General features: G+C 39.1%; 1 protein-coding gene across 5 annotated transcripts in view; it reads left to right on the top strand.

Annotated features, from left to right (window-relative positions):
• Positions 1–13,037, top strand: part of LOC131397797 (zinc finger protein 850-like) — a 42,196-nt gene that overhangs the window by 11,352 nt on the left and 17,807 nt on the right. For 4 of the 5 annotated variants that reach the window (XM_058530882.1, XM_058530880.1, XM_058530881.1 and 1 more), the window contains 3 exons: positions 2,757–2,836; positions 3,002–3,128; positions 3,388–3,483. In XM_058530882.1, coding sequence (XP_058386865.1) covers positions 2,831–2,836; positions 3,002–3,128; positions 3,388–3,483 — 229 coding nt within the window. In that variant the 5' untranslated portion in view covers positions 2,757–2,830. The other variant, XM_058530884.1, reaches the window with a different exon arrangement.

Below are 13,037 nucleotides of genomic sequence, written 5' to 3'. Positions count from 1 at the left end.
AGGGAGGCTGAGCTATGCCCCTGACCAGCTGTTGTAATGCTCAGCTGCTTGTAGTTGTCGTGGGCCCTTCAGTCTCTATTGGGTGTGGGGAGCCCCAGCACAGTTGGCTGCAAGTTCTAATAGCACATTCCTGTTGCAGTATTTATATTAAGAGAGTAGGCCCCCAGCGTGGCAGGTTGTTAGCCTCAGGGGCTTACAATTGCTATAAGCCTCCAGCCTTTAGGTCTCTTGTCAGCTCTCTGAGGATTGCAGCTGGTTGGGGCTGGCCTCAGGCACGGGAGTACCCAATTGTTTCAGGCTTTGGAAGGTGGTGCCAAGCCCCTATGTGGCTCTTTGAGAAGCACAAGTGTTCTGCAGCTGACAAGCCCCGCCGCCCACAGGTCCACACACACAGTCAACACAGTCCTGCCCCATGCGTGCCCTGACCTTCTGAAGTGGACCCAGTCTCTCCAAGGCGGGAGCCCCACACACTCCACCACCTCCCCACACTCTCTACCCGCTCTTTGCTCACGCCCTGCCCCACAGAGGTGGGCCCACTTGCCAGGCTGAAGAGAATCCAGGCAGCTTATTAGCAGGCCCACAAGTTGCCTGAGGGCTTGTTGTTGGGTGGAGCCAGTCCCTAGCGTGGGCTGCCTGCTCTGGCTGAGCTGGATTAAATCGGTGCTCTGGTGGGTGGGGAAGACCCTGGGCTAGCAGGCCCCAGGGAGAACTCCAATGGCGTCTGCCAGTGTCTGTGTCAGCACACCCACACCAGGCGACAACAATGGCCGCCGCCACTCTCCCAGTCCCTGGAGAGGTCTTACCCCTCACCAAGATGCACTCAGAGCCTATCAGGTGAGTCTCTTTTCACCAAAGCACTGTGCACCTTTCTTTCTGGTGATTTTAGGTTGTTTTCCGAAACAAGTAAGTTTGTGCGTGGGCCCTTTAAGAACTGGCTTTAATTTCTTTGTGAACCAGCTTTTCTGGGTGTACTCCGCAATGTTTTAGTCCCAAGCAAAGTCAGATATTATGCCACTCCTCTCGATTGTGCTGGGTCCAAAAAATGCCCACAGCGAGAGCGCTCCCCAGCTCAGGGCCCCGCTCCTCCAGGGAGGGCTGCGTACCTGTGGGCTGCTCCCGGGCGGCTGTGAGGCGCTGCAGCTTGTGGAGGTGGTGTTTTTTCTCTCCAGAAGGGAGTTTCTGCCTCTTCCACCTCAATTAGGATTGTCATTTGTTGCAGGAGTTCCTCTTATCCAGTTTTTAGTTCTCTCTCAGGGGTAATTGTTCCAAGAGTAGTTGTAAATTGGCTGTGTCCCCAGGAGGAGGTGAGTTCAGAGTCCACCTATGCCGCCATCTTGACTTCTCTCCTACAGTGTCTTTTTTTTAACTATTTTTTTTTTATCGAGGTATAATTGACATATAGTTTCAGGTATACAACATGATTAGATATTCGTATATATTGTAAAATGATCACCACAGTAAGTATAGTTAACATCCATCACATAGTTACAATTTTTTTTTCTTGTGACGAGAACTTTTAGGATCTACTCTTCTAGCAACTTTCAAATATGCAATACAGTATTATTAACTACAGTCACCATACTGTATATTATTTCCCCATGACTTATGTATTTTATTGAAATATAGTGTCTTGGTTTTTTTCATTTGCATGAACATTTATTTTCTGTATCTGGAAACTTTCTTGTCCAACTGAGCTCCATCCATGAACCCTCCCATTCTGTCAGGGAGTGAGTAATGATGCCCAGCAGCATGGTCTTGTCCCTTCGTGTCCCACTCTACCAGTGTTCACAGTTGTGTGCAGTGCTCTATGATGGAGCCTAAATACATTCCAGTGAGGGAAAGATTAGAGTCTCCCTTATCAGAATTACGGTTTAATGAAGAGGAAATGATTGTTGAGTGGCACAACTGATCTTCACAAGCCTGTTTATTTTTCCTTAATTTTTGAGTTCCCCCTTTAAAAACAGTATGAAGTATTTCATATTACAAAAGAATAATAGAAGACTGATGTCCCTAACAAGACCCTTTGCACCCTGCCCTCCCTCAAAGGGTAACCTGTGAAGAAAATTTTGTAGGCGTCATTCTCTTGCTTTTGATAATTGTTTTACTGTATATCTCTAAACAATATACTGTTAGGTTTTCTACAGTTTTGACTTTTTAACAAGTATGATTAGCCAGATGCATAAGTTTTTGAGAATTTGCATGAAAATTTGTAAATTTTAAAAGCTGTAGAGGAACTCAGAGATCTTGTTCAATCTAAATATCCAAAATAATGGAATGGTTATGCCTTGCCTTCCTAAGATGAAAGATACAGCCAGTTCAAAAAAGTTTCCTAAAGAACATTCATTATTAGGAAAAATACTTATGATTTTGTCTAACAGTGAAGATCCTTAGTATTTGATATATATCTTAATTATATCAAAGTCCTATTGTGTGTGATAGAGGTTTTGCTTGTTTATTTGTTAAATATTTTAGAAAGATTTTGTCTTCTTCCTTTAAGAAGTAAGGAAAAAAAAAGGGAAGGGAGGAGCTCATATTAAGAGTTTACTGTAAGTAGTAATTAGCATGTCATGTTCACTATAAAATTCTTTCAACTTTGCTGTATGTTTGAAAATTTCCACAATAAAAATATTGGTAAGTCATGGATGATCATTAAAATAAATAGTAATTTGCCAGGCTTACGTGTTGCTGTGTGTTTTTCTGCTCTATTTCATTTATTTGGGAAACTACAAGTAAATGTGTGTTTTATTCATTCCTAGCCCTAGCCATGGGATAATGGGAATGTCTCATTGTATGAAGGAGGTTGCCTGCAGCAACAGGAATATTCAAGAAGATGGAGGTACTTTGTTCCAGTCACACTGATTTTTTTACTCTGCCCCATCCTGGGCCTAGCCCATTTGCTCGGTGTATTTTCTCCATCCCTCAGTGTCTTTTTCCATCTCTTCTTTCATCTGAAAAACGTTTCGTTTAATTTCAACAGCGCTACGTGGTTTTGTCATTTCAGGGGTTGGTGGTGTTCAGGGATGTGGCTGTAGACTTCTCCCAGGAGGAGTGGGAGTGCCTGGACCCTTCTCAGAGGGGTTTATACAGAGATGTGATGATGGAGAACTACAGCAACCTGGTCTTACTTGGTAAGGATATCTATCCCGAAATAACTTGTAAGTTTTGGGTGCATCTGTCAGTTGTCGGGGTGGATTTCTACCGATTTCCTAGGGAATTATTTTGTGTTTTGTAGATGAGGAGAGGCAGCTTCTGTGGTACCTTTATCTTCTCCAGGCTTCAGACCTTACCACCTTCCTCTTGTCCTTCAGGTAGTTGCCTGTGTTTTGAGGACTGGGTTTGAATTCAGGAATAGCATGATTATGTCTTATTACTTTTTCTTATAAACAGGACTCTCTCTTCCTAAGCCTGATGTGATTTCCTTATTGGAGCAAGGGAAAGAGCCCTGGATGGTTTCGAGGAAGATGGCAGGAGGATGGTGCCCTGGTGAGTGAGGATTGAACAGATGGGGAAAGACACTGCAGTTAAGAACCCAGCTGGTGAGGGGGGCAGCACCTTAAAGGTACTGACTGAGGAATCTTGTCCTCGAAGGCCCATCTGAGGGTTGTGGAGAAAAGACCTAAGACACATGGAAAAATTGAAGACTCCCCCTTTTACGCCAACCTGTATTCTCCATGCTACTGATCTGTCAGAATTCCCTCCCATTTTAAAGCCCTTTTTCTTTAGGAGCCATCCTATTTCATATAACTTGGATCCACTTCTTTCCCTTTTAAATTTAAACTCACGTGTGTGTTTCTTTTAAATCTCTTAAAATGCATTTTTAAGCCCTACTGTTCATTTGTCCTACTGATGTTTGACTTATCTTTCTTTTTTTTTCTGACTAGTTTTGCTTTTTTTTTTTTTTTTTTTTAGTGAGGAAGATCAGCCCTGAGCTAACATCCCTGCTAATCCTCCTCTTTTTGCTGAGGAAGACTGGCTCTGAGCTAACATCTATTGCCAATCCTCCTCCTTTTTTTGTTCCCCAGTAGATAGTTGTATGTCATAGTTGCACAGCCTTCTAGTTGCTATATGTGGGACGTGGCCTCAGCGTGGCTGGAGAAGCAGTATGTTGGTGCGCACCCAGGATCCAAACCCGGGCCGCCAGTCGTGGAGCACGCGCAGTTAACTGCTAAGCCACGGGGCCAGCCCTGACTAGTTTTGCTTTGATGCAGTAATTCCATTCATTTATGGCTATGCATTCACTTTTTTTTTTTTTTTTTTATGAGGAAAATCAGCTCTGAGCTAACATCCATGCCAATCCTCCTCTTTTTGCTGAGGAGGACTGGCCCTGAGCTAACATCCGTGCCAATCTTCCTCCACTTTATGTGGGATGCCACCACACCATGGCCTGACAAGCAGTGCATCGGTGGGTGCCCGGCATCTGAACCCGGGCCGCCAGCAGCGGAGCACACGTACTTAACCGCTATGCCACGGGGCCGGCCCCTATGCATTCACTTTTAATCAACATTTATTGACTTAAAAAAATTCATGCAACCTTCTTTTCTTGGTGGATGGGAGTTAAAGAAGTATGTACGCTCTTAAGAGACAGTCTAAAACAGGGTCTTGAACATGTCCATAAATAACTTCCAGAGAGTAGAGTCAAGCATAAGACTTCTAATATAGCGCTTAGAAGAAAGAGCTGAAGACAGAAATATGGGAGAGAGTGCTGGGAGAAAAGGACATGCTTGTGTTTAGGAGGAAAGAGTACACAGAAATGATTCTGGATAAAAGAGGATAGTAAGTAAATTGTAGATTTATGTGTCAAGGAAAAGCAGGAGATCCATATTCAAACAAGTTGGTGACATTCTTTTTTCTTTGGTGAGGAAGATTAGCCCTGAGCTAACATCTGTTGCCAATCCTCTTCTTTTTACTGAGGAAAACTGTCCCTGAGCTAACATCTGTGCCAATCTTCCTCCACTTTATATGTGGGACACCGCCACAGTATGGCTTGATGAGCGGTGCATAGGTCAGCGCCCAGGATCTGAACCTGTGAACCCCAGGCCACTGAAGCAGAGCACGCAAACTTAACCACTATGCCACCGGGCCAGCCCCTGGTAACATTCTTAATGTGGGCAAAAATTGGGTTGTAAGTAGCATAGACTGAGGGATTTTTTGTTTGCAATATGAGAAAAGATAAGGCTTTTTATTTTTTTCAATGTGCTTTTAAGTAATGGAAATACCATCCATTTTTAAAAGTGTTCTAACTGTAGGATATAGATGATTTTATTTTAGTTTTTTTCACAGAATGTTACAAATGTGTTTTTAAAATTTTTTACTTAATTATGGAAATTTTCAAATATGCACGAGGTTAGTGGAATGGACATCCCATGAATCCATTTCCTAGCTTCAGCAATTATCAGCATGTTTCTGATCTTATTTCATCTATCCCCATTGACTTCTGCACCCCCACCCTGAAGTATTTTAAAGAAAGTCCCAGATAGCATACATTTACCTACTATTAAACATATAGGTTGCTTTTCACAGTTTCTTCTATTTAAAATGACTACTCTGATGCATCTTTATTTAGATGGGTATTTTCATATTTGATTCTCAGATGTGAGAGTCCTTGGCCAAAAAGTTTAATCCTCTGAAGGCTCCTGATATTCTAGCACAGAAGTGCATGATCCAGTGAAGCCAACTTATCCAACTCAATTCTGACAAGTATTAATAGTTGGTTAGTTATTGAAAAGTAGTAGTTGAAAAGGTTGAAGCAGGGCCGGCCCCATGGCTTAGCGGTTAAGTGCGCGCGCTCTACTGCTGGCGGCCCGGGTTCGGATCCCGGGCGTGCACCAACGCACCTCTTCTCCGGCCATGCTGAGGCCGCGTCCCACATACAGCAACTAGAAGGATGTGCAACTATGACATACAACTATCTACTGGGGCTTTGGGGGAAAAAGATAAATAAATAAAATTATAAAAAAAAAAAAAAAAGAAACGGTTGAAGTGAAAAAGTATGATATGCCATAACCATTTTATTTTAACTGAAAACATTTAATTATAGATTTTTTACCCATTTTCTGCTGTCAGGACCAGGTGTTTTCTTTAAAAACAGGTTCCCTATTTGGAGTTCTGCCTTTTCTTTCACACGTACTAAACCCATGAGGCGTGAATTGTAATTTAAGCTTTCAGTTTTTTACGTGAAGGGACAGCATAAACATTCTTGCAATCCAGTGTGAACAGAGAATCCTCTAGAGCTGTGTTGTCCTATATGGTAGCCACTGGCTACATGTGGCTATTTAAATCTAACTTTAAAGTAATTAAAATTAAGTCAAATAAATTCAGTTCTTCAGCTGCACTAGCCATATTTCATGTGCTCAATAGTCACATGTGGCTACTGGCTACCATATTGGGCAGTGCAGATGCAGAACATTTCCATCATTTCAAAAAGTTCTGTTGCATTCCTGTCATTGTAGACCGTTCCTCTCCTATGCCCAAGTTTTTCAATGTTGATTTATCTCCATATAATTCAGTTTTAGTGATTGACCTGAATGAAGTCTTCCCAGAACATTCTACTTAATTTTTTGTGTTTTAAAAACCTCTTTTTATTATGTAAGTCATGATATATAAAAAGGAATATATGTAAAATTTAAAGCATAACAACAAAAAAACCTGTGACTCTCCCATACAACTTAAGAACTAGAATACTTTATAGTGGCATTGCACCTAACTTGTGCTCGTTTTTTATTGTATTTTTCTGCCTCCCCAGTGTCCCCATAGCACCTAACCTGACTTTTTGTGTTTATTCTTCCTTTGATCTTTTTATATGATTTAATAATTTTATCATATATGTTAGTATCCCTAAGCAATGTATTTAGCTTTTTGTTATTGAACATTACGAAAATGATTTCATACTATATGGAGCATACTTTGATCTGATTTTTTTTCACTTGGTATTATATTTATAGGATTCATCCATGTCTCTGCATGTAGCTATGGTTCATTAATTTGCATTGTAATATATTTTCCCATTATGTGAATATATCACAATTTATATATCTGTTCCCTGGTTCAATGTAATTTGGGTTGTTTTGAACTAAATTGCTGTCAGTGTTCTTGAAAATCTCTATTGGTGCTCATGTAGTGGAATTTCTAGTTCATAGGGTATGTAAATGTTCAACTTTTCAGGATAATGCCAAATTATTTTTGAAAAGTAGTTGCACCAATTTGCTCTTCTAACACCAGAGTTTTCTTTGATGCATTTCCTCATTTGCACTTAGAACTTATAATCACACTTTAAAATTTGTGCCAATATAGTTGTCCAGAGTTAGCCAAACTCAAGGTTAAGGGCACAGTTCTCCAGACTGCCAAATTTGCCCAAGACTTCTGACACCAGCTGAAAGTTCACGGGGTCCACAGGGTCACCCTCATTTCAGATCACCTGGCTACAGATTTGGGTATCTTCGTGGACTCCCTCAAATTTGATAATTCACCAGAACAACTCACAGAACTCAAGAAAACACTTATACTTATGATTAGTTTTATTATAGCATAAGAATAGCAGCAAAAGGATTAGAACCAACCAATGGAAGAGACACAGAAGGCGGAATCTGGGAGAGTTCCAAATGAGAAGCTTCCATGTCCTCAATGATGTGTTGCCTTCCTGCCATGGATGTGTGACAATATGCATGGAGTATTGCCAACCCAGGATGTTCACTTGAGCTTCAGTGTCCAAAGTTTTTATTTAGGCTTCATTATGTAGGAATGATTGATTGAGTTATTGTCCATGTGGTTGAAGTCACCCTCCAGCTCCCTCTCCTTCTGTGGAGCCTAATTCCACCTAGCCCAAAGACCCAACCCTCTAATCATATACTTCATCTTTCTGGCACGGGCAGCCCCCCATTGGAAGTCACTGAGTTAGCATAAACTGTCAGGTGTGGTCCAAGGGGCCCACTGTGAGTCACGACAACATTCCTATCACTTGGAAAATTGCAAGGCTTTAGAGGTTACCTCCCAGGAGCCAGGACAAAGGCCAGACTTCTCTTTAGGGAAAGTTAATTCTTCACTACACACTAGTGAATGTAAAATTCTACATTTTCCTAGTTTTTATTAGGTTGAACATTTTTTGAAAAGTATATTTGCTATTTGTCCTTCCTTTTTTTTTCCTTTGTGAGGAACATTAGCCCTGAGCTAACATCTGTTGCCAATCCTCCTCTTTTTGCTGAGGAAGATTGGCCCTGGGCTAACATCTGTGCCCATCTTCCTCTACTTTATATGGGATGCTGCCACAGCATGGCTTGACAAGCAGTGCGTCAGTCTGCACCTGGGATCCGAACCCTGGGCCGCCGAGGTGGGGTGCACAAACTCAACCACTATGCCACCGGGCCGGCCCCTGTACTTCCTTTTTATGTGAAATTTTGCCATGTTTTCCACTAAGTTGTTTAGGTTTATTTTCTTAATAATTAATTTGTTGGAGTTATTTGTTTACTTAAAATTGTCGTAAAATATGAATAACCAAATTTATTACCATTTTAACCTTTTTTGAATGTAAATTCAGTGGCATTTAAGTACATTCACAAGTTGTGCAACCGTCACCATATTCCTTTCCAGAACTTTTTCATCTTCCCAAAATGAAACTGTGTACTCATTAAATAATAACTCCCAATTCCTCTCCCCCCAGGTCCTGGCAACCACCATTCTACTTTCTGTCTCAGAATTTCACTGCTCTAGGTATCTCATATGAGTTGAATCATACAATGTTTGTCCTTTTGTGTATGCTTATTTCACTTAGCACGATGTCCTCAAGGTTCATCCATGTTGTAGCATGTGTCAGAATTTCCTTTTTAAGGCTGATTAATATTTCATTGTATGCATTTACCACATTTTGTTTATCCATTCATCCAGTGATGGACACCTGGGTTGCTTCCATCTTTTGGCTATTGTGAATAATGCTGCTAGGAACGTGGGTGTACAAATGTCTGTTTGAGTTCCTGCTTTCAAGTTTTTGGGTATATACCTAGAGGTGGAATTGCTGGATCATATAGTAATTGTATGTTTGATTTTTTGAGGAACTGCCATACTGTTTTCCACAGTGGCTGCAGCATTTTACATTTCCACCAGCAATGCACAAGGGTTCTGATTTCTCCACATCCTCGTCAACACTTGTTATTGTCTTTTTTTTTTTTTAATAATAGCCATCTTAATGGGTGTGAGGTGGTATGTCATTGTGGTTTGCATTTCCCTAATGGTTAGTGATGTTGAGCATCTTTTCACGTGTTTATTAGCTAGTTGTGTATCTTCTTTGGAGAAATGTCTGTTCTCATCCTTTGCCCATTTTAAATTTGGATTCTTTGTTTTTCTGTTGTTCAGTTGTGGGAGTTCTTTATATATTCTGGATATATAATCCCTTATTAGATATGTGATTTGCAAATATTTTCTCCCATTCTGTGGGTACCCTTTTCACTCTATTGATGGTGCATCTTAGTCCATTTGGGTTGCTGTAACAAAACACCACAGACTGAGTAGCTTATAAACAACAGCATTTGTTTTTTACATTTCTGGAGGCTAGAAGTCCAGGATCAAGGTGCCAGCATGGTTGGGCGAGGGTCCTCTTCCTGTTTCATAGCTGGTGCCTTCTCACTGTGTCCTCACATGGTGAAAGGGCTAGGGATCTCTCTGGAGCCTCTCTTATAAGGCACTAATCCCATTCACGAGGGCTCCAGCCTCATGACCTCAGCACCTCCCAAAGTCTCCACCTCTAATACCATCACTTCAGGCATTAGGATTTCAACATGAATTTTGGGGGGACACAAACATTTGACTGTAGCATGGTGTCCTTTTATGCACAAAACATTTTAAATTTTGATGAAGTCCAATTTATCTATTTTTTCTTTTGTTTCTTAACTTTTGGTGTCTTATCTAAGAAATCATTGCCAAATCCAATGTCATAAAGCTTTTCCTCTATGCTTTCTTCTAAGAGTTTTATAGTTTTAGCTCTTGATTTCTTGATCTGTTGATTTCTAGTTTCATTTCATTGTGATTGGAAAAGATACTTTGTATAATTTCAGTGTTTTCAAATTTATTAAGGGCCAGCCCCGTGGCTTAGTGGTTAAGTGCACGCGCTCTGCTGCTGGCGGCCAGGGTTCGGATCCCGGGCGTGCACTGACCACCACTTGTCGGGCCATGCTGAGGCTGCGTCCCACATACAGCAACTAGAAGGATGTGCAACTACGACGTACAACTATCCACTGGGGCTTTGGGGAAAAAAAAATATAAATAAAATTATTAAAAAAAAAAAATTTATAAGTCTTGTTTTGTGGTTTAACATATGGTCTATTCTGGAGAATGTTCCATGTGCATTTAAGAAGAATGAGCATTCTGCTGCTGTTGGGTAGAATGTTCTGTATATGTCTGTTATGTCCAATTGGTTTGTACTGTTGTATAAGTCCTCTATTTCTTTGTTGATTTCCTGTCTGGCATTTGTATCCATTATTGAAAGTAGAGTATTGGAGTCTTTTGCCATTATTTTAGAGCTGTTTCTCCCTTCAGTCGGTCAATGTTTACTTCATATATTTTGGAGCTCTGATATTAATGCATATATGTTTATAATTATTATATCTTCATGATGAATTGGCTTTTTATCCATAAAAAAACTCTCCTTTGTCTCTAGTAACACTGTTTTTGTTGTTGTTGTAGGCCCATTTTTCTGATATTAGTATATCCATTCCAGCTTACTTATGGTTAGTTTGTGTGGTATATTTTTATCTATTCTTTAACTTTCAGCCTATTTGTATCTTTGAATCTGAACCATGTTTTTTTGGAGACAGCATATAGTTGGGTCTTGTTTTCTTATCCAGTGTGACAGTGTCTATGTTTTGATTGGAGTGTTGAATCCTTTCATGCTGAATGTTATTAATATGGTTGGATTCATGTCTGCCATTTGGCTGTTTCATATGTCTTATGACTTTTTTGTTTCTCTCTTCCTTCTTTACTGACTTCTTTTATGTTTAGATATTTTCTAGAGTACCATTTAAATTCCTTTGTTGATTTTTTAACTTTATAGTGGTTGCTCTAGGGACTATAAAATGTATGTTAATTTATCACAATCTGCTTCAGATTAATGCTAATTTAATTCCCATAAAATACAGAAACTTTGCTCCAATATGGTTCCATTTCCTTCCCCCATCCTTTGTGCTATTGTCAGATATATTACATCTATATATGCTACAAATGCAACAATAAATCATTATAATTATTGCTTTATATAACTTTATGCCCTTTAAAGAGGCTAAGAGAAGGAGAAAAAAATATATAGCGCTTTTGTATGTTATCCTACATATTTACCATTTCTGGTACTCTTCACTTCTTTTTGTGGATTCAGGTTACTCTCTGTTGTCATTTCCTTGCTCCTAATATAGCCTCATCCTCCCCCACCCCTTGTCATATATATTACATCTTGTACATTATAGACCCAATGATACAGTTTTATAATTATTGCTTTATGCAGCTGTCTTTTAAATTAGTTAAGAAAAGAGGAAAATTTATGTACTTATACTGACCTACATGGTTACCTTACCAGTGTTCTTTGTTTCTTCATATAGATTCAAGTTACCATTTGGTGTCACTTCCTTTCAGCCTGAAGAACTAACTTTAGTATTTCTTGTAAGGCAGGCCTACTAGCAACACATTCTCTCAATCTTTGTTTATCTGGAAATGTTTTTATTTCACTTCTATTTTTGAAGGATAGTTTTGCTGGATGTAGGATTCTTGGCTGACATTTATTCTCTTTCAGCACTTTTAGTATTTCATTCGACTGTTTCTGGCTTCCATTGTATCTGATGAGAAATCAGCTGTTAATTTTATTGTATTTCACTGTACATGTTGAGTTGTTTTTCTCCTGTTGCTGTCAAGGTTTTCTCTTTACTTTGTCTTTCAACAGTTTGGCTGTGATGTGACTTAGTGTGGGTCTGTTTGAGTTTATCCTACTTGGAATTCATTGAGCTTGCATCTGTAGATTGTTTTTCATCAAATTTGATATGTTTCCTCATATATTATTTCTGCTCTTTTCTCTCTTCTTTTTCTGGGACTCACATTGTATGTATGTTGCTACACTTGGTTGTGTCTCACAGGTCTCTGAGGCTCTCTTCATTTTTCTTCATCCTTTTTTCTTTCTGTTTTTCAGATTGAACGGTCTCTATTGCTCTATCTTCAAGTTCACTGAATTTTTTTCTTCCAACTCACATCCACTATTGATCCCCTCTAGTGAATTTTTCATTTCAGTTAGTGAACTTTTCACCTCCAGGATTTCAGTTTGGTTTGTTTTTATAATTTTTCTTTATTGATATTCTCTAATTAATGAGTCATTGTCCCTTATTTCTTAAATATGATTTTCTTTAGTTCTTTGAACCTATTTATAATAACTGCTTTGAAGTCTTTTTCTGGGCTTCCTGAGAGAGAGTTTCTATTGACTGTTTTTCCCTCCCATGAATGGGTCACACTTACTGTTTCTTTGCATATTTCATGATTTTTGTTGAAAACTGGACATTTCAGATAACATAGTATAGCAACTCTGATCCCTCTAGGAGTTGTTATTGTTGTTTTTATTTTTTTATTTTTAAATTTATTTGTTTAGTGACTTGTCTGGACTAATTCTGTAGTCTGTTTTCCTACAGGGTGTGGCCACTGATGTCTCTGCTCAGTTGTTTTTTTTTTTAATTCTTATTTTTATTTTTCAGCCTAGTGCAAAGTTTTTACCTACTGATTTACTTAATTTAGTCGCCATGGTATAATTTTTGTTTTCTATTTGATCATAAGTAAATTTGGCAACATATTTTTTCTGGGAATTTGTCTATTTCATAAAAAATTTCGATATTATTGGCATCAAGTTGTTATATACTTTAGTTATATCTTTAAAATCTGTAGTTTCTACGGATCTGTAGTTTCTATGATTATATTTTCTCTTTTTGAACTAATATGAGTATTTGTACCTTTTCTTTTTCTTTATCTTTCTCACCAGAGGTTTGCCAGTTTCATTAGTCTTTTTTTTTTTTTTTTAGTTTTATTTA

Source organism: Diceros bicornis, chromosome 34, assembly GCF_020826845.1.
Source record: "Diceros bicornis minor isolate mBicDic1 chromosome 34, mDicBic1.mat.cur, whole genome shotgun sequence".
Lineage (NCBI taxonomy): Eukaryota > Metazoa > Chordata > Mammalia > Perissodactyla > Rhinocerotidae > Diceros > Diceros bicornis.
Note: the sequence above shows the minus strand (reverse complement) of the source record. Positions and strands in the feature narration are given on the sequence as shown.